The sequence below is a fragment of the Hypanus sabinus genome, chromosome 7 (genome assembly GCF_030144855.1).
Source record: "Hypanus sabinus isolate sHypSab1 chromosome 7, sHypSab1.hap1, whole genome shotgun sequence".
Classification (NCBI taxonomy): Eukaryota; Metazoa; Chordata; class Chondrichthyes; order Myliobatiformes; family Dasyatidae; genus Hypanus; species Hypanus sabinus.
Window position 1 is genome coordinate 23,287,112 of NC_082712.1, and position 25,594 is coordinate 23,312,705.

Here is a 25,594-nt window from a genome sequence, read left to right on the forward strand (position 1 = left end):
TGATAAGTTTATTTCTATTTTGATTTAAAAATAATGTTTTGAGACCTTTGCCATGAAAGGGTATGACACTGACCAAGAAAAATTACCCTACTGACCCAAATCAAAAGCCATCTGCCTAACACCGCACATCATCAGCTGGCAGAGATAACCGGAGTGTCGAAATGTACAATTGCACGCATGATACATTAGCAAGGTAAACAGCGAGAAAAACGTGAGGCACCACAGAGGACATCCCAAAATCAGAAGTGTGAAGGTAAGGATCCAGATGTTGAAGAGGCCCTCAATCAATGGCTTTCTGTTGCAATTGGATGAGGCGTGTCTGTTAGTGGACCAAAACAAATGAGAGGAGCTAGCTAAGAAGCTGGGTCATGAAGATTTTAAAGCAACAAATGGTTGGTTGTCTCGGTGGAAATACAGGCACCACACTAAATTGCAGAAAGCACATGGTGAGGAAGGTAATGATGATCTTGTAGGCGCAGAAACATGGAAATCTACAAAACTCCCCGACTTGCTTCAAAAGTGTTGTGTAGATGATATTTACAATGTCAATGAAACAGGCCTTTTCTATTATGCCACGCCGGATGGTTCCCTTTGCTAAAAACACACACTATCAAGTTCAAAGAAAGCACAACTATGCTGTGTTGTTAAAATAAAGCAGGAACTAATAAAAATAAATTGTTAGTTGTTGGAAAAAGCCTTAAACTTGATGCTTTATGAGGCTAAGAATGTGTAGTTTACCAATCAAACACTATGACAATGTACACTTGATAAAATCCTACGTCAGTAACCATTGCGAACTGAAACACAGCTTTATAGCACTGTAGTAATATTGGTAGTGTTCCAATTTGTTCTGTATTTCATTGAATTGTACAAGGTACTGGTGAGGCTGCATCTGGAGAACTGCATGCAGTTCTGGTCTCCTTACTTGAGGAAGGAAAACTGGCTTTGGAGGCTGTGCAGAGGAGGTTCACCAGGTTGATCCAGAGATGAAGAACTATGAGGACAGAATGAGTTGCTCTGGACTCTACTCGTTGGAATTCAGAAGAATGAAAGGAGATCTTATAGAAACATAAAATTATAAAAGGGATAGACATGATAGAGGTAGTAAAGTTATTTCTACTGGTAGGTGAGACTAGAACTAGGGGACATTGTTTGAAGATTCGAGGGAATAAATTTAGGATGGAGATGATGAGAAATTGCTTTTCCCAAAGAGCGGTGAATCTGTGGAATTCTCTGCCCAATGAAACAGTGGAGGCTACCTCAGTAAATATATTTAAGACAAGTTTGGATTGATTTTTGCATAGTAGGGGAATTAAAGATTATGGAGAAAAGGCAGGCAGGTGGAGATGAGTCCATAGTCAGATCAGCCATGAGCTTATTGAATGGCGGGGCAGGCTCGAAGGGCCAGATGGCCGACTCCTGCTCCTATTTCTTATGTTCTTATAATTTGTACTCAGTTAAACCATATAACAATTACAGCACGGAAACAGGCCATCTCGGCCCTTCTAGTCCATGCCGAATGCTTACTCTCACCTAGTCCCACTAGCCCGCACTCAGCCCATAACCCTCCATTCCTTTCCTGTTCATATACCTATCCAATCTTTCTTTAAGATTGACAATACCGAACCGGCCTCTACCACTTCTACTGGAAGCTCGTTCCACACAACTACCACTCTCTGAGTAAAGAAGCTCCCCCTTGTGTTACCCTTAAACTTTTTCCCCTTAACTCTCAACTCATGTCCAGTAGTTTGGCTGTTTATATATCTTTTTAATTATTTCCATTGAACTTCGGATGATAGGAGCAGCCACTTTGGCCAAGGTCCTGATGTGTCCTAATTAACCAGAATCCACCATACTTCAGCTGCTATGGGTATCATGGTGAAGCAGATAGTAAAACTGCAGTTCCACTGTGCCAGACGCTTGGGTTCAACCCTAACCTCCAGTACTGTCTGTGTGGAGTTTGCACATTCTCTTTGGAACCGCATGAGTTTCCTCCCACATCCCAAAAAACATGCAGGCTGGTAGGGTGATTGGCCACTGACAAATGCTCCCCAGTGCGGATGAGTTTCAGAATCTAGCTATGAGATGATAACAAGGTGGAGAGGTTAAAATGAACTGCAGAGGATTTGATTTAAATATGGGTGCTCGTGGTAGGAAAGGATTTGTTGGGCTGAATGGCTTACTTGCTTGAACAGCTGTGTGCAGTTTGGCACTGAAAAGCATTAACTGATAAAAGCAAAATAAAAGCAGAAAACGTTCTACATATAGGACAACACACACAAAATGCTGGTAGAACACAGCAGGCTAGGCAGCATCTATAGGGAGAAGTGCTGTCGATGTTTTGGGCCGAGACCCTTACATACAGAATGGTGACGAAGGGTCTCGGCCCGAAACGTCAACAGCTCTTCTCCCTATAGATGCTGCCTAGCCTGCTGTGTTCTACCAGCCTTTTGTGTGTGTTGTTGTTTGAATTTCCAGCATCTGCAGATTTCCTCGTGTTTGTACATATACGACAGGTTGATTTGGAGAAGAGTTAAAAATTCACATGGACAATCTTTGATTCAAACTGAAAAAGCCAAACTGAATTGCTGGGAAAGGACAGAAAGAGGCTGAACAAGAAGTAAAGCTAAGCTAGAATACACTTTACTATCAACTATACACTCAGTGAGCACTTTGATAGGCGTACTTGTACACCTGCTTGTTGATACAAGTATGTAATCAGCCAATCACCAGGAAGCAGCTCAATGCAGAAGAGCATGCTGACATGGTCAAGAGCTTCAGTTGTTCAGATCAAATATCAGGAGGAGGAAGACATGTGATCTAAGTGACTTTGACTGTGGAATGAATGTTGGTGCCAAAAGGGGTGGTTTGAGCATCTCAGAAACTGCTGATCTCCTGGGATTTTCACACACAAATGCCTCTAGAGTTACAGAGAACGGTATGGGAAAGAAAAGTCATCCAGTCAACAGCAGTTCTGTGGGCGAAAATGTCTTGTTAATGAGAGAGGTCGGAGTACAATGGCCAGAATGTTTCAAGCTGACAGGACGACAATAACCCAAATAACCACACTTTAACAACAGTGGTGTACAAAAGAGTAACTCTGAATGCACAACACGTCGAACCTTGAAGTGGCTGGGCTATAGTAGCAGAACCTCATGAACATGTACACAGTGGCCACTTTACTAGGTATGGGGGTACTTTACATAGTGACCACTGACTGTATCCACAAATAGGTCTTCATGAGCTAGATTTACCAAAGGGCCTGTTTCTCTATAAAAAAAACTACTCAATGACCAGCAACAGGAAGTTTGATGACCCTGATTTTTCTGAGTGGGACGCAATCACTTGCATTCCCCATTCCCACAAACTTCCTTTCTCTGGAGCTTTGTAAATACACCGTCCCACAAAACTGAGTGTCGAGACCTGGAGCTGGTGACATTCTCGATCAGTGTGGTCAAGTCTCCCACACATCCCCTGCCAATCTTATCAAGCAACTAGGGATACTATTGGCATGTGGCAAAAGACACTCTCTCCAAGCACTCCCACCCCGCCAGACTTAGCTAGATGTAAACAACAGCATTTTCAAAGCTTCCAGATGACTCTGACATAGAAAACATATTAAAAAATGGTTTTATTTTGAATTGATAGAGATCTATATATCTTTTTTAAATTAAGCCATACTGCATACATTGTAAATATCTGCTTTGCACTGACTGGAATAGCACCACAATCTCGTCTTGAGGAACGACAGTAAATTTCTATTCTAGAGTTATAAGAGGCTTAGCATGCGTACATAGTCAGAATCTTTCACATAGCAGGTTTATCAAAAACATGAGGACACTGGTTTAAAGTAAGAGGATGGAACATTAAAGAGGATTTGAGAGAAGTTTTTTTTTACACACAGAATGGTGGAAATCTGGAATGTTGCCAGAAAAAATGGTGAATCAGATACAATTACCACATATAAAGGTGCACTTAAATAGGGACACAAGAGATCACCAATGCTAGAATCCAGAGCAACAGAATGAATATTCAGCGTCTTGTGAGGCACGTAAGTGGGCACGATATAGAAAGATAGAACCTGGTGCCGGCAATAAGAGCAGCATGGACGTAATAGGTCAAAGGGCCTGCTTCCGTGCTGTATGGTTCAATGTCTGGTTCACAGTGATCACGTAGCTTGGGTCAGATCTGCAACAGGACTAAATTCTGCCCTACCGTGATCCTGTGGTCATCAATGCATGGAAGACACAGTGGGCTATCGGCAGCAGTTGGGCCACAGGCATTGGGAACTACGGCCTCACCCACAAACTCTTAGAGCAGCCTTCTAACTATGACCTTCTACCATTCCTGTATATAGAGTCATAGATCAGTACAGAACAAAAACAGGCTCTTTGGACCATCTCATCCATGCTGACCCATTTAAACTGCCTACTTGCATTGACCTGCACTGGGACCATAGCTATCCACACCCCTACTATCCATGTACTATCTCTGAAATTATTGAAATCAAGCTAACACACACTGTTTGCACTGGCAGCTCATTCCACACACACAGGAGCCTCTGAGTGAAGAGGTTTCTCTTCAAGTTCCTTTTAAACTTTTCACCTTTTACCCTTAACACATGACCTCTCGTTGTAGTGCCACAGTGGAAAAATCTGTATACGTTTACCTTGCCTATATCCCTCATAACTTTGTTTACCTCCCTCAAGTCTCTCCTTCATCTTCTACGTTCCGTAGAATAAAGTCCTAACTGAATCAAACTTCCCTTATAACTCGGGTCCTGCAGTCCTAACAACATCCTTGTAAATTTTTTCCATACTCTTTCTTTTTTTTTGTAACTTAATTTTTATTGAAGTTCATCATCAAACAAACATTTCCATAAGATGCATTTTAGATATTGTATACACAATACTCCGAAAGCGGCCTCACCATCTCCATAAACAACTTCAACGTAACATCCCTTCTCCTGAACCCACTACATTGAAGGCCAATGTGCCAAAAGCTTTCTTTACAACCCTATCTATCTGCGCTACCACTTTCATTGAATTGTGTACCAGAACCCTTTGTTCTACAGCACTCTTCAGTGCTATACTGTTCACTGAGTAACACCAACCCTAGTTGGTCCTACCAAAATGTAACACCTTACACTTGTCGGCATTAAGTTCCATCTGCCATCTTTCCAGCTGGTCCATATCCTGATTGTCTTCCTTGCTGTCCACTTTACCCCCAGTCTTGGCATCATCCACAAATTTGCTGATCCAGTTAACCACATTATCATCCAGATCCTTGATATGGATAACAAATGACAACAGACCCAGAACCAAACCTTGCAGCACTCTACTAGTCACAGGCCTCCAGTCAGAGGCAATCATCTGCTACTATTCTCTGGCTTCCAAAAAGCCAATGTCTAATCCAGTTTAGTACCTCATCTTGAATGCCAAGCGACTGAACTTTCCTGATCAACCTCCTATTCAGAACCTTGTGGAATGCCTTGCTAAAGTCTTGTAGACTATATCCACTGTCTTGCCTTCATCAACTTTCCTAGTAACTTCCTAGAAAAGATTGGTTAGATATGACCTACCACACACAAATCCATGCTGACGATCCCTAATCAGTCCATGTCTATTAAATACTCATATATCAAGTCCATTAGAATACCTTCCAATAACTTTCTCTCTATTGATGTCAGGCTCACCAGCATGTGATTTCCTGGTTTATTTTTAGAGCTTTTCTTGAATAACAGAACAACATTAGCTATCCTCCAATCCTCTGGGATATCTCCGGTCGCTAAGGATAATTTAAATATCTCTGCTAACAGCCCTGCATTTCTGCATGAGCCTTCCGCATCAGGGGCTGAAGGAACACCTGAGGATTTATTGTCTCAAATTTGCCTCAAGGTAGCAAACAGTTCCTCCTCTGTGATCCGTATAGGGTCCAGGGCCTCGCTGCTGCTTTGCCTCAGTTCTATAGACTCCCGAGTAAATACAAATGCAAAAAGCTCATTTAAGATCTCCCCCATCTGTTTTGGCTCCATGCATAGATTACCATTCTGATTTTCCAGAGAACTAATTTTGTCCCTTGCAATCCTTTTGCTCTCAACCTATCTGTAGAATCCCTTGGGCTTCTCCTTTTCCTGCTAGGGAACCATATGCCTTCTCTTAGCCCGCTTGAGTTAGTGTTCTCTTCCATTTTTATACTCCATAAGTATCTCATTTGTTCCTACCTACCAATACCTGCTATGCATTTGCTTTTTTTATTTAACCAGGGCCTTGATATCTTTTGAAAACCAAGGTTTCCTAAACCTGTTGTTTTTACCCTTTATTCTGACAGACACGTACAAGCATTGTATCTCAAAATTTTACTATTAAAAGCCTCCCACTTAGCAAGTACACCTTTGCCAGAAAACAGCATGTCCCTATCCACATTTGCCAGATCCTTTTTGATACCATTAAAATTGGCCTGTTTCCAATTTAGAATCTTAACCCTCAGACGAGACTTACCTTTCCCATATCGATTTTGAAATTAATGGCATTGTGATCATTGGATGCAAAGTGTTCACCTGCACAAACTACTGTCACCTGCTCATTCCCTAATAGGAAATCTAGGATCACACTCTTTCTAGTTGGAACTTCTATGTACTTACTAAGGAAACTTCCCTGAATACACTTGACAAACTCCAGTTGCAGTAATTGGAAACAGTTGAAAGCAAAAGTTAAATATTCAATCATAATGTAATTTTTTTTTCTTTTTAAATACAGTATATGGAATTGTCATTAACTAAAAGGTATAAAAGTGCAAGCTAGGCCTTTTTCTTTGGGGTGAAGCAAGACAAGAGGTGCCTTGACAGAGGTGTACAAGATAATAAGAGGAATAGATTGGATGGATAGCTAGAGGCTTTTTCTCCCAGAGTGGAAATGGCTAATATGACAGGGCATAGTTTTAAAGTGACTGGAGGAAATTGCCGGGGCGAGGGATGTCAGGGGTAAGCATTCTACACAGAGTGGAATGCCCTCACAGGGCTAGTGGTAGAGGGAGATACATTAGGAGCATTTAATAAGCTCTTAGATAGGCACTTGAATGATAGAAAAATGGAAAGCTATGTAGGAGGGAAGAGTTAGATTGATCTTAGAGTAGGTTAAAAGTTTGGCAATATCATACAATTATACATGGAAATCAGAAATGATAAATCAAAATAGCCAGATTTACTTCCTTAGTTTGGAATAGACGTTTATAGAATAGAATAGACTAGTGTCTCCAGTTTACAGACTAGACCTAAACTTTTCTATATTTACTTTGATACCAATGGCATTATGATCACTAGATGCAGTAGATAATAATGATCTGTGATACACTGCAGCTCAATCATAGTTCTCTAAAGAACCACCAGTAGTCCAATAAAAGCAAAATTCAGTTTTATAATTTATTTTAGATTAATCTTAAGGATGTATATAGTATATATACTTGGATAATAAATGTACTTAGAACTTTGAAAAATGTGAACATAAAACTTACAAATTATTAAAATATAAAACCCAAATACAGATAAATATTAAGTACAGTATTTTATTACCCTCCCTCTAGCTCTACTTTAGGCTCACAAATGCTGAGCTGGCCCAAGTTCCCGGGTAAAATTGTTAGTGGATCTCAGTAATTTTCTGTGGCATTGTTAACTCCATGCAAGGTCCAACACTGGAGGATGGTGAGTGAATTGCTGCATTAACTCAGTCAGCAAACTAAGGACTCTGCATCTTGCTGGAGTCACAAAAGTACACTGGCACTTGCACTGAGAAACCCCGGCAGGCCCTCAGCATAATCTGGGCCCATATGTTACAACTGGAGTAATACATACAAACTGCTGGAGGAACTCAGCAGGCCAGGTAGCATCTATGAAAAGAAATAAACAGATGATGTTTCGGGCTGAGCCCCTTCATCGGGAATAGAAAGGATGGGGGAGGAAGCCAGAATAGGAAGATGGGAGGAGGGGAAAGAGCACAAGCTAGAAGGTGATAGGTGACCCCAGGCAAGGGGCAACGTAGTTGAGTAGAGGAGGGCGGATGAAGTGAGAAGCTGGGAGATGATAAGTCGAAAAGGCAAAAGGCTGAAGAGGAAGAATAGGAGAGGAGAATGGGAAAGAGGAGGGGCATCAGGGGGAGGTGATAGGCAGGTGAGGAGAAGAAAAAAGCTTAAGAGGAGAGCCATATGGGGAACGATAAAAGAGCAAAGGGGAGGGGGAACATTACTGGAATCGATGCTCATACCATCATGATGAAGGCTACACATACAGAGTATGAGGGTTTGCTCCTCCAACCTGAGAGTGGCCTCATCGTGTCAGTAGAGCAGGCCATGGACCAACATACCAAAATGGGAGTGGGGATTGGAATTAAAATGGTTGGCCACCGGGAAATCCTGCTTGTGGACGGACCGAATGTGTTCTACATTACAACTGGAATAGAGTACACATATGTACTGTACATATACTTTTATGGTCCGGACATCTAGATTCACTCTAATCCTAGAATGCCCTAACAGAGTAGCCCTGTTCCCCTGGCCCACCAGCCCTACCAGCCCTACAACAGAATATCTCATTGCAACCACATTGCCATTTGCGTGGCCTTGCTGTGTGCAAGTTAGCTGCGGGTTTCTTGAAACAGTAGCCACAATTCATTGAACATCACGCCTCCTAGGAGATTATGGAACTGTGGAAGGTGCTCTCAAACGTTTCTTGTCTTCACAAATAGGTAGACAAATAACAGGTGTGAATTGGAGGATTGATGGAGCGACCTCTTTGAACAGTATTTTTCTGTATTATTAATAAATACAAACTTGAAATTAAAAAAAAGTTTTTTTTTCTTTTTGTAAAGAGTGCAGACTAACCAAGACCACCAACAATATGATCACTGGCAGTTGGTATTGTGGTACTCATAGAGTTCACCTGGCTGTATTTCAATCTTTCATTCCAGTTATCAAATGTGCAATCAATAAATATTTATGCCACAGAAGGGATATGAAATTGCTATTTTTCTTGTAGTTTATCTTTCTTACATTAGTTTGTATTTTTATATAATCACATATATAACATAATGTACATGTGATTGTTCAGAGTTTCTCAAAGTTTACAGTCACCATTCTATTTTCCTAGGGTCTTTTTGGTTTCAGTAGGAAGTGTCACATTACTTGAATTTGGCTGTTAACTGTCAAAAATTCAATTGAAATTCAATAGTCAATAGTCTGCTATAAGAAGACCACACTTAGTTTACTTTGTCTCTTTCCCTGCCTGTCTCTTCCCCTACTCTTTTCCCTCTGTTCTTTCTCTTTCCCTGGTCTCTTTCTTCATTGTCCCTCCTCATGATTCTGCTCCCTTCGTCTTTTTTGTTCTTGTAACATGATCGTAAGCAACAAGTGTAATGCCTCATTCTTAACTTCCAAAGAACCTTGGATTGGGGCTACTTTTCCCATGCCAATCTAATGCCAGTTTAATGGAGTCTTTTCCAAATACATATTTTTCTCTGGGACCACAGTCACAGACAGTTTATAGAACTATAAAATCAATGAACAATTAACAATTCCCGGCCTAAAAGAACTAAATTGATGGAGGTCTTCCCTCGATTAATCCCATATGGCCCATTCTCTCACTCTTTCCTTGTACTGTTGCAAATTGCTCAGAATCAAAAATTCACAAATGCTCTTCGGGGAAACAATCCACTGAATCAGAATCATATTGATTATCACTGACATATATTGTGAAATGCGTTGTTTTGTGGCAGCAGAACAGAGATAAAAACCTATAAATTACAATAAAAATCACATAAAATAAAATAAATAGTGTAAAAAGAGAGCCAATTAGTGAGGTTGTGTTTGTGGGCCATTCAGTAAACTGACGGCATAGAGAAAGGTTGTTCTTAAAATGATGAGTGTGGGTCTTTAGGCTCCTCTACCTAAGGTAGGAATAAGAAGAGGGCATATTCTAGATGGTGGAGGTCCTTAATAATGGATGCTGCCTTCTTAAGGTACAGACTTTTGAAGGTTCTTGATGGTGAGAAGACTTGTGCCTGTGATGGAGCTGGCTGGGGCTACAACGCTCTGCAGCAATTTTTGATCCTGTGCATTGGAGCTTCCAGACCAGGTGATGCAACCATTGAGAATGATCTCCATGGTCCATCTGCTGAAATTTGACAGAGTCTTTGGTGACGCGCAATGGCGTTACAAAAAAGGGTTGGGAAGCCCTGGTATAGATAGTTTTGCTAAATACGCAACACAAGAGCATTGTGCCTTGTAGTTCATCTCTACTTTACTGCTGCCTGAGACTGAAGCTGAGAAATACAGACAGTGCATCCAGAGCTGCTGCTATACCAAGTGTCTGACAATCCTGGTCAAGGATGGATATCCATTCCACAGATAGCTTCTAATAAGTATTTCAGCTAAACGGCCTGCTTTTGCTCAAATGGAGGCAGCTCTAAGCCTCAAGTATCTTAAAGGGCAGATGGTGTCAGTGGTTTTGATCTGGCAAACCCAGCAAGTTATGGCCAAACCTCCATCCCATCATTTACTCTCCCTACTTAAGTCAAGGCCTCAGGGGCAACTCACCAGCCACAGGGATAGACAAAGATCAGCCAGTGCCCTAGCATTAAACTGCTGGTAGTTGAATAACCGGGCAAGGTTATTGAAAGGATATCTCTGTTTAATCTAGATTGGGAGACAGCGGGCCATAATAAGCAGTTGGACGAGGCCTTGCTCAGATAATTGTGAGTATTTGGAGTTCATATCTCAGTTCATTCTTCCACTCAAAGCAGAGACCGATAGCTCTTAATGGGTTTGTGGGACATGAGGAATAGGTGAGAATATAGTCAATGGAAGAATATTTACATTGGTATAAGAAAAGTGCTAATCCTTTGACATAAAATACTGTGCAAAAGTCTTAGACATGTATATATAGATAGAGTGTCTAGGAATTTTGCATGGTGCTGTATTTGTCAATGCAGGGAGGAGAGGGTTTGTAGATCTTGCAGAAGCAAAGGATGTTGGAAATGGTGTGGGTGGAGTGTCCTGGGAGGGGTGTGGGATTAGTCAATCATGTGGCAGCATCTCAATGCATAGAAGCATATGAACATGGGTCAAGAGGTTCAGTTGCTGCTCAGACCAAACATCAGAATGGGGAAGATATGTCATCTAAGCGACTTTGACTGTGGGATGATTCTTAGTGCCAGAAGTTGAATACCTCAGAAACTCTTGATCTCCTAGGGTTTTCATGCACAATTGTCTTTAGAGCTTGCAAAGAAAAGTGTGAAAAACAACAACTATCCATTGGATAGTTGTTCTATGGGTGAAAACACCTCATTAATGAGACAGGTGTGAGGAGAATGGCCAGACTGGTTCAAGCTGAAAGGAAGTTGACAATAACACAAATAACCATGTGTTACAATAGTGGTGTGCCAAAGAGCATCTCTGAACATGCAGCACATCAAACCTGGAAATAAATGGACTACAGCAACAGAAGACCATGAACATACACTCAGTGTCCACTTTATTAGGTGCAGCAGATATTTAAAAGTGGCCACTGATTGTATTCCTATCCTTGTTCTCTAATGGATGAGTACAAAAAGTAAAAATGGCTACTCACATCGAACTCACACATTATAAGTAAGCGTTATATAGGCACCAAGAAATCACACCAGAGCCTCTACTTCCTTTGAGAGCTAAAGAAATTCTGTAAGTAAAAAGCATCCTAACCAGGTGCACGGCAGCTCGGAATGGCAATTGCTCTTCCTGAGACTGCAAAACAGTCATGGAAACAGCTCCGCACATCACAGAAACCAATTTCCTCCTCCATGGACTCTGTCTACATTCTCACTGCCTTGGTAAAGCAGCCAACGATATCAAAGACCTCTACCAATCTGGACATTCTCTCTTCTCCTGCCCTCCTTTAGCCAGAGAGTGGTGAATCTGTGGAATTCTTTGCCACAGGCAGCTGTGGAGGCCAAGTCTTTATGTATATTTAAGGCGGAGGTTGATAGATTCCTGACAGGTCAGGGCATGAAGGGATACGGGGAGAAGGCAGGAGATTGAGGCTGAGAAGAAAATTGGATCAGTCATGATGAAATGGCTCGATGGGCCCAATGGCCTAATTTTGCTCCTATATCTTATGGTTTTGTGGTCTCCCCCACACCCCACCAGGCAGAAGGTACAAAACTCTGAAAGGTCATGCCACCAAACCCAAGGCCAGCTTTGTTCTGCTGTTAAATGGACCCCTTGTACGCTAGGTAGATTCTTGACTTCACAGTCTATCTCATTGTGTCCTTCCACCTTATTGTCCGCCTGCTCTGCACTTTCTATGCAACTGGAACACTTTATTCTGTCAATTCTTTTCTCTCGATGTACCAATGTGTTGAAATGATCTGTATGGAAGGCATGAAAATCAAAGAATTTCATTGTAATTCATTACATGATGTCATAATAATCCGATTATCAATTATTTCCCTGAAGCAAAAGGGTTTTTGAATAAATGCAGGAGCATCATTTCAATCAATGGAGGTAGAGAAATGGGGCAATAGTGTCTCATTAATTCAATAATTCATAATTGGAGGAATTCTGCATTAAAAATGTATTAATATTCAACGAGGTTTGCATACTTTTTCAGTGCCAGACCATGATGAGACAAACACTCTTGAATAAAAAAAAATCTCCAGTGTACAATTTAAATAAATCATTATCTAATCTCAAGAGAGCAATGCTTATGATTCACTACACCTAACTTGCAGAAAGTAAATTTTCCCCTTGCACTTATGCCCTTGCAGATCCTGTGTTGAATCGCTGATCAAGTCACTGTTTCATGGCCAACATCTTGTTTGTACTGGCAGCTTGGAAATTGGTTCAGGACTTTAACCCCAGTGAAACACTACCACCCTTGCCAATATAAACTCCACATATTCGGCACTGTGAATGGATGTGAGTATAAAGTAAGCTAACTAAAGGTATATTGGGTTTCTGTGCCAAATCTGAAGAAGCATAAGACCAGAAGACATTGGAGCAGAATTAGTAAGGCGTCAAAGGTTACGGAGAGAAGGCAGGAGAATGGGATTAAGAGGGATAATAAATTAGTCATGATGGAATGGCGGAATGATGGAATTAGGCCATCTGACCCATCAAGCCTTCTCTGCCATTCCACCATGGCTGATTATTATCCCTCTCAACCCCATTCTACCGCCTTCTCTCCGTAGCCTATCACACCCTAACTAATCAAGAACGTACCAACCTCTACATTAAGTATACTCAATATAGGCTTCCACAGCTATCCACACAGATTCGCCACCCTCTGGCTAAATAAATTCCTCCTCATCTCTGTTTTAAATGGATGTCCCGCTATTCTGAGGCTGTGCCCTCTCCTCTGGTCCTTGTCTCACCCACTCGAGTAAACATCTTCTCCACCTCCACTTTATCTGGGCCTTTCAATATTCGATAGGCTTCAATGAGATCCCCTTTATTCTACTAAATTCCATTGAGTACAGACCCAGGGCTATCAAACACCCCTCATACTGTAAGTTAACCATTTCATTTCTGGAAGCATTCTTGTGAACCTTCTCTGGACCCTCTCCAATGCGGTACTTGAAGTACAGTTTGACCAATGCCTTATAGAGCCTCAGTATTACATCCTTTAGATACAGCACTGATTTGTTTCAACTGCAGAAATTCTCTGATGACTCAGCAATAGCTGAATGTACAACGGGAGGATACAAGGCCCTGTTGGAAGACTTTAAGTGGTGCAAGCTGAATCATCAGCCGCTCAACACCATTAAGACAATTTTAAGAAGAATTTTAAACAAGACTAAGCCTGCTTTGCTCGCTGTTACTATTGATGGTGAGGACATGGATGTGTTGAGAAGTACCTAGGGGTGCGCCTGTGTGATAGATTTGAGTGGAGCATCAACACAGAGGCTATGTACAAGAATGCCAGACCTCTACTTCCTGAGGAGACTGAGGTGCTTTGGAGTATGCAGACCTCTCCTTCACATGTTCTACCAGTCTGTTGTCGCCAGTACAATCTTCTATGTGGTGGTGTCCTGGGGCAATGGCATCAATGTGGGTGATGCCAGCAGGCCCAGTAAACTGATTGGAAGGTAACACGAGTGAATCTTCAGATGCTGGAAATAAATTTTAAAAAATAAAAAATGCTGGCAGAACTCAGCAAGCCAGACAGCATCCATGGGAGGAGGTAGCGGCGACATTTCGGGCTGAAACCCTTCATCAGGAGTGAAGTAACATGGGATGGTCGAGGGGGGATAAGAAGTGGGGGGGAGGGATGAAGTAGAGAGCTGGGAAGTGATAGGCTGAGGAGAAATGGGCTAGGAGGAAGGTGGAGAATTATGGGAAATAAAAGAGAAAGAAAGGTAGGGCTGGGAGGAGATTATAGTGAAGGGGGAAAAAGAGAGAGAAAGAGAACCGGACTAAAATTATAGATAGGGATGGGGTAAGGGGTCTACACCTCTATTCCTTCTACCAAAATGCATGACCATACATTTCCCTACATTATATTCCATGTGCCATTTCTTTGTCCATTCTCCCAATCTGTATAAGCCCTTCTACTTCCTCACCACTACCAGCCCTTCACCTGTCTTTGAATTGTCTGTAAATTTAACCACAAAGACATCAATTCTATCATCAAAATTATTGACATACTGCATGAAAAGAAGTGGTCCCAACATGAACCCCTGTGGAAAACCACTAGCCACCGGCAGCCAACCAGCAAAGGCTCCCTGTAATCCCATTCTTTGCCTCCTGCTAGTGAGCCAATCTATGCCAGCACTTTTCCTGTAATACCATGGGCTCTTATCTTGTTAAGCAGACTCATGAGTGGCACTTTGTCAAAGGCCTTCTGAAAATCCAAGTAAAAATATCCACTGGCTCTCCTTTGTCTACCCCGCCTGTTATTTCCTCAAAGAATTTCAACAGGTTTGTCTTTAACTAAACCATGCTGACTTTGTCTGATTTTATCTTGTGCTTCCAAGTACCCTGAAACCTCATCCTTAATAATGGACTCCAACTTCATCCCAACCACTGAAGTCAGGTTATCTGCCCTATAATTCCCTTTTCTTCAACCTTTATCCCCTCTTAAAAAGTGGAGAGACATTTGCAATTTCCTAGTCCTCTGGATCCTTCCAGAATGTTGTGATTCTTGAAAGATCATTACTAATAACTCCACAACTTCTTTCAAAACCCTAGAGTATAGTCAATCTGATCTAGGTGACTTATCTACCTTTAGCACAAGAAATTCTGCAGATGCTGGAAATCCAAAACAACACACACAAAGTGCTGCAGGAACTCAGCAGGTCAGCCAGCTTCCATGGGAATGAACAAACTGTCGACATTTCAGTCTGAGACCCTTCTTCAGAACTGGAAAGGAAGGGGAAAAACACCAAAATAAAAAGCTGGGGGTGGGAAGAGAAAGAAGGATAGCTGGAAGGTGAGAGGTGAAGCCAGGCAGGTGGAAAAGGTAAAGGGCTGGAGAAGAAGGAATCTGAGAGGACAGTGGACCAAAGGAGAGGCACAATGGGGTGGTGATTAGCAGGTGAGAAGAGGTAAGAGGCAAGAGTGGGGAATAGAAGAAGGGAAGGGGAGAGAAAAAAATCTTCCCAGAAGAAGAAACTAATGTTCATAGCATCAGGTTGGAGGCTACCCAGATGGAATATAAGCTGTTTCTCCTCCACCCTGAGGGCGGCCTCATTGTTGCACAAGAGGAGACATGGACTGACATGTCGAACGTGAAGGGGAATTGGAATTAAAATGCTTGGCCACTAGGACCTACCGCTTTAGGCAGATGGATCAGAGGTGCTTGACAAATTACTCCCCTAATTTACAACAGGTCTCACCAGTTTAGAGGAGGCTGCATCAGGAGTACCAGATGTAATAGACGACCCCAAGAGATTTGCAGGTGAAGTGTTGCCTCACCTGGAAGAACTGATTGGGACCTTGAATGGAGGTGAGGGAGGAGCTGAATGGCCACATGCAGCACTTCGGCCACTTGCAAGGATAAGTGCTGGAAGGGAGATTAGTGGGGAGGGGTGAATGGAAAAGAGGATCTCTGAGGGAGCAATCCCTGTGGAGGGGGAGGTAAAGATATATTTGGTGGTAGGATCCCTTTGGAGATGGTGGAAGTTGTGGAGAGTGATGTGTTGGATACGGAAGCTCATGGGGTGGTAGGTAAGGACAGGAGGAATCACTGTCAAGGTGGTGGGAGGATGGGGTAAATGCAGATTTATAGGAAATATAGCAGATGCGAGTGAAGGCAGCATCCATGGTGGAGGAAGAGAAACCTCACTCTGTGAAGAAGGAGGAAATGTCTGATGTCCTGGAAAGAAAAGCTTCATCTGGGGAACAGATGCAGCTGAGATGAAGGAACAAAGAAAAGGGAACAGCATCTTTATAAGAGACAGGTAGGTTTATAAAAGATCTCAGTCGACACTTTGTCTCTATAGAAGGAGAAACAGAGATTCAGAAAGTGGAGGGAGGTGTCAGAAATGATCTACATTTAGACCTTTCAGCTTCCCAAGCACCCTTTTCTTTTTTAATAGCAACTACACTCACTTGTGCCCCTTGTTACTCACAAATTTCTGGCAGAATGCTAGTGTTTTTCACAGTGAAGACTGATGCAAAATACATATTAAGTTTGTCTGCCATTTCTTTGTCCCCCATTACCGCCTGTCCACTGTTATTTCCCAATGGTCTGATATCCGCTGTATTTATCTGAAAAAAATCTTATGATTTCCTCTTTTATATTATTGGCTCACTTTCCTTCATATTCCATTGTTTCTCTCCTTATGACTTTTATGTTTTCTGTTGATTTTCAAAAGTTTCACAGTCCTTAAATTTCCCACTTTTTTTTGCCATACTATATGCCCTCTCTTTTTCCTTTTGAGGCTCAGCAGGTTGTGCAATGACATCAGCGCCAGACTCCGGAACGGAGGTTCCCAGGTTCGAATCCCATCAGGCCATTCCCGAGTAGGCTTCCAGTCGGGCCGTTCCTGAGTATGCTTTCCATCTGTGCTAGGTTGAGTGTTGAGCTCGCAACTCGACTTCGTAAAATACAGAAAAATACTACAAAATGTTTGTTTGAGGAGGGTGCGCCACACAGTCTTTCGTTCTGCACCTTGTCAGGCATGAAAATGCTCGGTGCTGGCCTCTCAGGCCTGAGGTGACGCCATCATCATCATCGTCATTTTTCATTTATGCTGTCTTTGACTTGCCTCATCAGCCATGTTTACCTCATCCATCCCTTAAGATATGTATTCATCTTTGGGATGTATCTTTTCTGCACCTTTCTGAATTACTGTTCTGCCATTCTCTCTGCTAATGTCTCTTTCCAATCAACTTTGGCTAGCGGCTCTCTCATGCTTCTGCAATTCACTTTTCTCAACTGTAAGACTAATACATCTGACATTTTTTCTCCCTCCCAAACTGCAAGATGAATTCTATCATATTTTGATCACTGCCTTCTAATGGCTCCTCTACCTTAAGTTCCTTAATCAAATCTGGTTCATTATGCAACACCCAATCCAAAATTACCTTTCTCCTAGTGGGCTCAACCACAAGTGCTCAAAAAAGCCATCTTAGAGTCATTTTACAAATTCCCTCTCTTGTTATCCAGCACTAACATGCTTATTTTCCCAACCTATCTGCTTACTGAAATCCCCATGACCGTTGTTACATTGCCCTTTTTACATGCCTTTTCTGTCTCCCATTTCAACATATCCTATATCCTGGCTATTGCACATATAGCTGTATTAAATTCCCTCTTGGGTCTTTTCATTCTTGCAGTTCCTTAACAAGGATTCTACACCTTCTGATTCTATATCATCTTTTCCTAAGGATTTGATTTTACTTTTCACCAACAGAGCCAACCCACTCCTTTTGCCTAACTGTTCTTTCAATACAATGTGTATCCTTGGATGTTAAGCTCCCAGCTGTGATCTTTTTTCAGCCACAGCTCAGTCTTGCCCACAACGTCATGTTTGCCAATCTCTAACTCCGCCACAAAATCATCTGTCTTAATCTGTATACTGTGTGCATTCAAATATAACACCTTCAGTCCTGTATTCATCACATTTTAAAATTTTGCTCCACTGCTATGCTTCATCTCATCCTATTGACTGTAATTTCGCCTTATCATCTGCCTGTCCTTTCTCACAGTCCCATTACACACTGCATCTACTAGTATATCAGCTGTCCCATCCTCAGCCCTATCACTTTGTTTCCAATCACCCTGTCAAATTAGTTTAAATCCTCTAGCAAACATACCTGCAACAATATTGAGCAAACACAAGGAAATCTGCAGATGCTGGAAATTCGAACAGCACACACAAAATGCTGGTGGAACCTGACAAAGGGTCTCGGCCCGAAACGTCGACAGTGCTTCTCCCTATAGATGCTGCCTGGCCTGCTGTGTTCCACCAGCATTTTGAGTGTGCTGCAACAATATTGGTTCTCTTTGGATTCAGAAATAACCCATACTTTCTGTACATGTCATACCTTTCCCAGAAGAGATCCCAGTGATTCAGAAATCTGAAATCCTGCCCCTTTCACCACTTCCTCAGCCACTCATTCATCTGTGCCATCATGCTGCAAAATGCTTTCTTCACTACCTAATCTCACCTGTCTGCCACTTTCAGAAACTACTTGCATCCCTGGGTCTCTCCATTCTACAACACTCCTCAGGGCCTATCATTTACTGTGCACAATCTGCCGTGGGTTGTCTTACCAAAATGAAAAATCTTGCAATTTTCTGAATTAAATGTCATCTGTAATTTTTTTTTGACTACTGGCCCAGTCAATCAAACTCCTTTTGTAGTCTTAGATAACCTTCACTATCCACTATCCACTAATTTTAGTGTTATCTACAAGCATTCTATATATTCAATAGTAAGAAGTTATACATTCTTTCTATACCACCAGCATTCTCATCCATATTGTTAATATCAATGATGGAAAACAGCAGACCCAGTACCAATCCTTGCGGCACATCATTGGTCACTGACCTTGCATTTGAAAATGTAGTAAGATATGCAAAGATTAAAAGATTAAAGATTAACTTTATTTGTCACATGTACATTGAAATGTACAGTAAAATGTGTTGTTTGCGTCAGTGACCAGCATCATCTGAGGATTATGCTGAGGCCACCCCACAAGTGTTACCTGCTTTCAGCGCCAACACAGCATGCCGAAACTTTCCTAACTCGCCTTTGGAATGTGCAAAGAGACTGGAGCATCCAGAGGAAACCCACATGCTCATGAGAAGAGCATACAAATGTAGGAGTGAGATGGTGGGAAATTTCTTTAGGTTTAAAGACACAAAAGGCATCAAGGCATTATGAGGAGAGAAAGCAGGAATGTGACTGTGGAGTGATAAAAAGATACAGCATGGCATTAGGCCCTTTGCAGTGGCCAATTAAACTACCAAGCTGCACAAGTTGGGAATGTAGGGGGAGACCAAAGAACGCAGAGGAAGCCCACACGGAGTTGGTGGCTTCTATTTTCCTCATGTTCCAGACACCTTTTGCTTGTGCTTAGTCAATAATCCTGGCAATGGCTTCATCAAAATGTAAACATGGGCTGTTCTCTTATCTTGGTTTGATATGTAATCGAATAAAGAAGTCAAAGCACTTTGCTGTTATAGATGCATTATCAAGGTTGCCTTTGAAAATTCAGACATGGTCAATTAAGATACGATACGTAAAAGATTATATTCCATATAAATAGATGAAGATAGATGAGAAGACATAACAAGAAACTGTCCTAAAATATGTACCATAAAACTTTAAAAAACAAACTGAAATCAGACAAATACTCAAATGTGAGCATGAAACTGTACATAGAGGTCATTAAAGTTAAAGTATCAAAGAGCATGGAAAATAGATTGTTCTATAAAATCCATACCTAAAATTAACCGTCTATTTAAATTAGCCTCATTAATCCCATTTCATTTTCCTCACAGTCCTGGCAACTTCGCCCAGAATGTAACAGTAATGTACAGTACACACCAGTGGAAATTTACAGTGGATAATTAAGCTACCAACTTGCACATCAACTTACATGGGGTTTACAAAGAGGCCCACTTTTAGGAGCGGGCAGTGTCGGTACGGGCAGCGGAGCAGGAGTCAGGAGTGCTCGAGGTCGACAGACGACTGGAGGTCGGAGGATTGGAGGATCAGCCATCGTAGGTAGGCCGAGACCGTCGGACCTACCTGGACAGTACCTGAGGAGGAAGGTAAAACTGCGCAGGCGTGGGTGACGTCAGCGGCAAGCGCGGGGTTTAAAAAGAGGCCCACTTTCACTAGCGGGCAGTGGAGTGCTGGGCTTTGGCTCAGCGGGCTTTGGCGCAAGGGGAATTTGGTGAGAGGAAATCAGTGAGCCTGAGTACGTGCTTGCTGAGGTAAAAAAAAAAGGTAAGGTCGGTAGGTTCTTTTTTTCATTTATTCTGACTAATCTGGGATCAGGTAATGGGGGAGACAGTCAGAGCAGTGGTGTGCTCCGTATGCAGTATGTGGGAGGTCAGGGTCAACACAGCAGTCCCTGATGACCACACCTGCAAAAGGTGCATCCAGCTGCAGCTCCTATCAGACCGAGTTAGGGAATTGGAGCAGGAGCTGGATGAACTACGGATCAGAGGCAGAGGCAGAGATAGATAAGAGTTATCGGGAGGTAGTCACACTGAAAAGACAGGAGGTAGACAAATGGGTCTCAGTCAAGAGAGGCAGGGGGAGCAGACAGAGAGAGCAGAGCACCCTTGTGGCCGTTCTCATCAACAGTAAATATACCGTTTTGGATACTGTTGGTGGGGATGACCTACCAGGAACAAGTTGCAGTGGTCCTGTCTCTGGCACTGAGGTTGGACCCTCGACTAGGAAGGGGAGGAGGGAAGAGAAGAGAGCGGTAGTGATAGGGGATTCTATAGTCAGGGGGGCGGATGGGAGATTCTGTGGGGAAGATCTGGAGTCTCGGATGGTATGTTGCCTCCCTGGTGCCGGGGTCCGGGACATCTCAGATCGGGTGCAGGTCATTCTCAAGAGGGAGGGCAAGAGCCCAGATGTTGTGGTCCATCTAGGGACCAACGATGTGGGTAGGATGAGTGAGGGGGTCCTGCGTAGTGAGTTCAGGGAGTTAGGTGTGAAGCTGAAGGGCAGGACCTCCAGGGTAACAATCTCAGGATTGCTACCTGTGCCACGTGCAAGTGAGGCAAGGAACAGAAAGATTGTAAAGATTAATACGTGGCTGAGAGGATGGTGCAGGAGGGAGGGCTTCAGGTTTTTAGATAATTGGGCTTTGTTCCAGGGAAGGTGGGATCTGTTCCGACGGGACGGTTTACACCTGAACTGGAGCAGTACTAACATTCTTGCAGGAAAGTTCGCTAGTGCCTCTCGGGAGGGGTTTAAACTAAATTTGCAGGGGGCAGGGATCCAGAATGCGAGAGAGGATAGTGAGATGAAGAATAAAGGACAGGTGGGGACTACACGGTTCTGGAATATTAAGTGTGTAGTAGAGAAAGGTGAGGCAGAACAAGTGATAAGGAGGACACATGTACAAAGGGATGGTCTGACAGAACATGGAGTTGAATGTGGAGAAAGAATAAGTAAATTTAGGAAGGACAACAAAATTCAAGGGGCGTATAGCCCAGTGGGAATTCAGGGAGCTGGGTTAAGCACAATAGGCAGCAATTTAAACAGAGAGAGGAGAAATGGGCTAATAATTCTATATCTGAATGCACGAAGTGTCAGAAATAAGGCGGATGAGCTTGAAGCTCAGGTGCAAAAGGGTAACTATGATGTTGTTGCGATAACGGAGACATGGCTGTAGGGAGATCAGACCTGGGAAATGAATGTACAGGGGTATACGTGCTATCGTAGGGACAGAAATGTGGACAGATGGGGTAGAGTGGCCCTGTTGGTGAGGAATGAGATTCAGTCCTTTGCAAGGGGGGACATAGGATCAGGAGATGTAGAGTCTGTGTGGATAGAACTGAGGAACAGTAAGGGCAAAAAGACCCTAATGAGTGTTATCTACAGGCCCCCAAACAGTAGCATGGATATTGGGTGCAAGTTGAATAGGGATTTAACATTGACATGTGGCAAAGGTAATGTCGCAGTAGTTATGGGGGATTTCAACATGCAGGTGAATTGGGAGAATCAGGTTGGTGCTGGACCCCAGGATAGGGAGTTTGTAGCGTGCCTATGGGATGCATTCTTGGAACAGCTTGTATGAGAGCCGACCAGGGACAAGGCTATTCTGGATTTAGTGTTATGTAATGAACAGGATTTGATAAGTGATATTGCAGTAAAGGAGCCATTAGGAGGTAGTGACCATAATATGATAAGTTTTATCTGCAATTTGAGAAGGATAAGGGCAGATTGGAGGTGTCATTGTTGCAGTTGAACAGGGCAGACTATGGAGCCATGAGGGAGGAGTTGGCCAAAGTTAAATGGATGGATATCCTAGCAGAAAAGACAGTGGAACAGCACTGGCAGGTATTCTTGGGAATAATGCACAAGGTGCAAAATCAGTTCATTCCCCGGAGAAGGAAGGATTCAATGGGGGGAAAGGAGTCACAGTGGTTGACAAAGGCAGTCAGAGATTGCATAGCATTAAAATAAAGGAAGTATGACAGAGCTAAGGTGAGTGGGATGTCAGATGATTGGGAAATTTTTAAGGAACAACAGAATTTAACTAAAAAGGCAATATGGGGAGAAACAATGAGGTACAAATGCAAGCTAGCCAGGAATATAAAGGAGGATAGCAAAAGCTTTTTTATGTATGTGAAGAGAAAGAAGATAGTTAAGAACAATGTTGGGCCCTTGAAGAATGAATTGGGTGAAATTGTTATGGGAAACAGAGAAATGGCAGAAGAATTTAATAAGTACTTTAGATCTGTTTTCGCTAGGGAAGACACAAGCAATCTCCCAGAAGTATGGATGGGCCAAGGACATAGGGTAACAGAGGAAATGAAACAGATTGACATTAGGAAGGAAACGGTGATGAGTAGACTGATGGGACTGAAGGCTGACAAATCCCCAGGTCCAGATGGTCTGCATCCTTGAGTACTAAAGGAGGTGGCCCTGGAAATTGAGGATGCATTGGTAATCATTTTCCAATGTTCCTTAGATTCAGGATCAGTTCCTGAGGATTGGAGAATGGCTAATGTTATCCCACTTTTTAAGAAAGGAGGCAGGGAGAAAACAATCGTCCTGTCAGCCTAACATCAGTAGTGGGGAAGATGCTAGAGTCCATTCTTAAAGATGAATTAGTGGCATATCTAGATAGCAGTGATAGGATTGGGCCTAGCCAGCATGGATTTACCAAGGGCAAATCATGCTTGACTAATCTATTGGAGTTTTTCGAGGATGTAACCAGGAAGTTAGATGGGGGAGATCCAGTGGATGTAGTGTACCTCGATTTTCAGAAGGCATTTGATAAGGTCCCACATAGGAGATTGGTGGGTAAAATCAGAGCTCATGGCACTGGGGGGAAGATCTTGACATGGATAGAAAACTGGTTGGCAGATAGAAAGGAAAGGGTAGCGGTGAATGGGTGTTTCTCGGATTGGCTGGTGGTGACTAGTGGGGTGCCACAGGACTCGGTATTGGGATCACAGCTGTTTTCGATTTACATCAACGATTTAGATGAAGGCATTGAGAATAACATCAGCAAGTTTGCTGATGATACTAAGCTGGGTGGCATTGTGACATATGATGAGGATGTTAGGAGAATTCAGGGTGACTTGGATAGGCTGAGTGAGTGGGCAGATACTTGGCAGATGATGTTTAATGTGAATAAGTGTGAGGTTATCCACTTTGGGAGTAAGAACAGGAAGGCAGATTATTATCTGAACGGTGTAGAGTTAGGTAAGGGAGAAATACAAAGAGATCTAGGAGTACTTGTTCATCAGTTACTGAAGGTGAATGAGCAAGTGCAGCAGGCAGTGAAGAAGGCTAATGGAATGTTGGCCTTTATTACAAAAGGAATTGAGTACAAGAACAGGGAAATCCTTTTGCATTTGCACAGGGCCCTGGTGAGACCACACCTGGAGTATTGTGTACAGTTTTGGTCTCCAGGGTTAAGGAAGGACATCCTGGCTATAGAGGAAGTGCAGCGTAGATTCACAAGGTTAATTCCTGGGATGTCCGGAATGTCTTACACCGAGAGGTTAGAGAGACTGGGCTTGTACATGCTGGAATTGAGGAGATTGAGAGGGGATCTGATTGCAACGTATAAGATTAGTAAGGGATTGGACAAGATAGAGGCAGGAAATATGTTCCAGCTGCTGGGAGAGTCCAGTACCAGAGGGCATGTTTTGAGAATAAGGGGTAGGTCATTTAGGACAAAGTTAAGGAAAAACTTCTTCTCCCAGAGAGTTGTGGGGGTCTGGAATGCACTGCCTCGGAAGGCAGTGGAGGCCAATTCTCTGGATGCTTTCAAGAAGGAGCTAGATAGGTATCTTATGGATAGGGGAATCAAGGGATATGGGGACAAGGCAGGAACTGGGTATTGATAGTAGATGATCAGCCATGATCTCAGAATGGCAGTGCAGGCTCGAAGGGCCGAATGGTCTACTTCTGCGTCTATTGTCTATTGTCTTTTGCAATAGGCCAAAGTCAATATGGCTTCCTTAAGGGGAAACTTTGCCTGATAAATCTGTTGGAATTCTTTGAGGAAATAACAGACAGAATAGAAAGGAAAGTCAGTGGATGTTGTTCCCTTGAATTTTCGGAAGCCCTTTGACAAGGCGCCACACTTGGCGCTGCTGAACAAGCCCATGGTAATGCAGGAAAGATACTAGCATAGATGGAAGATTGGCTGATTGGCAAGAGGCAAAGGTTGGGAATAAAGGGGGCCCCTTTTTGGTTGTTTGCTAGTGAATAGTGGTGTTCCACAGGGATGTGTGTTGAGACCACTTCGTTTTATGTTAAATATCAATGATTTGGATAATGGAATTGCATAATTTGCGGCTAAACTTGCAGATGATACGAAAATAGGTGGAGGAACAGGTACTGTTCAGGAAGCAGGGAGGGTGAAAATTCAAAAATCAGAAGTGAAAAGGGACATGGGAGTCCTTGTGCAGGATTCCCTAAAGGTTAACTTGCAGGTTGAGTCATTGGTAAGGAAGGCAAATGCTAAGTTAGCATTCTTTTCAAGAGAATTAGAATATAATAGGTTTCAGTAGGTACATTTAATGTCAGAGAAATGATACAATATACATTCTGAAATTCTTTATCTTCACACATATCCATGAAAACAGAGGAGTGTCCCAAAGAATGAATGACAGTTAAATGTTAAAACCCCAAAGTCCCCCTAACTCCCACGCACAAGGAACAGCAAAGCAACGACCCCCCCCCCCACCACCAGCAAACCAAAGACTAGTATGTAATACAGAAGCTTTATATATCATTGATTAGACTGCACTTGGAGCACTGTGAGCAGTTTTTGACCACTTACTTAAGAAAAGATATGCTGGCATTGCTGAGGAAATTCACGAGAATGATTCTAAGAACGAAAGGATTAGCCTGTGAGGAGTGTTTGTTAGCTCTGGGCCTGTACTCACTGAAGTTTAGAAGAATAA

The 25,594-nt window shown here is 42.6% G+C and overlaps 2 protein-coding genes across 4 annotated transcripts in view; one reads left to right on the plus strand and one right to left on the minus strand.

Moving 5' to 3' along the window:
- vegfc (vascular endothelial growth factor c) overlaps positions 1-25,594 on the minus strand; it is a 222,495-nt gene that overhangs the window by 61,295 nt on the left and 135,606 nt on the right. The gene's annotated exons all lie outside the window — the stretch shown is intronic.
- Positions 18,991-24,464, plus strand: LOC132396611 (uncharacterized). The gene is made up of 2 exons (XM_059974300.1): positions 18,991-19,293; positions 19,979-24,464. The coding sequence occupies exon 2, from the start codon at positions 20,560-20,562 to the stop codon at positions 21,835-21,837; it is 1,278 nt and encodes a 425-aa protein (XP_059830283.1). The 5' UTR covers positions 18,991-19,293; positions 19,979-20,559; the 3' UTR covers positions 21,838-24,464.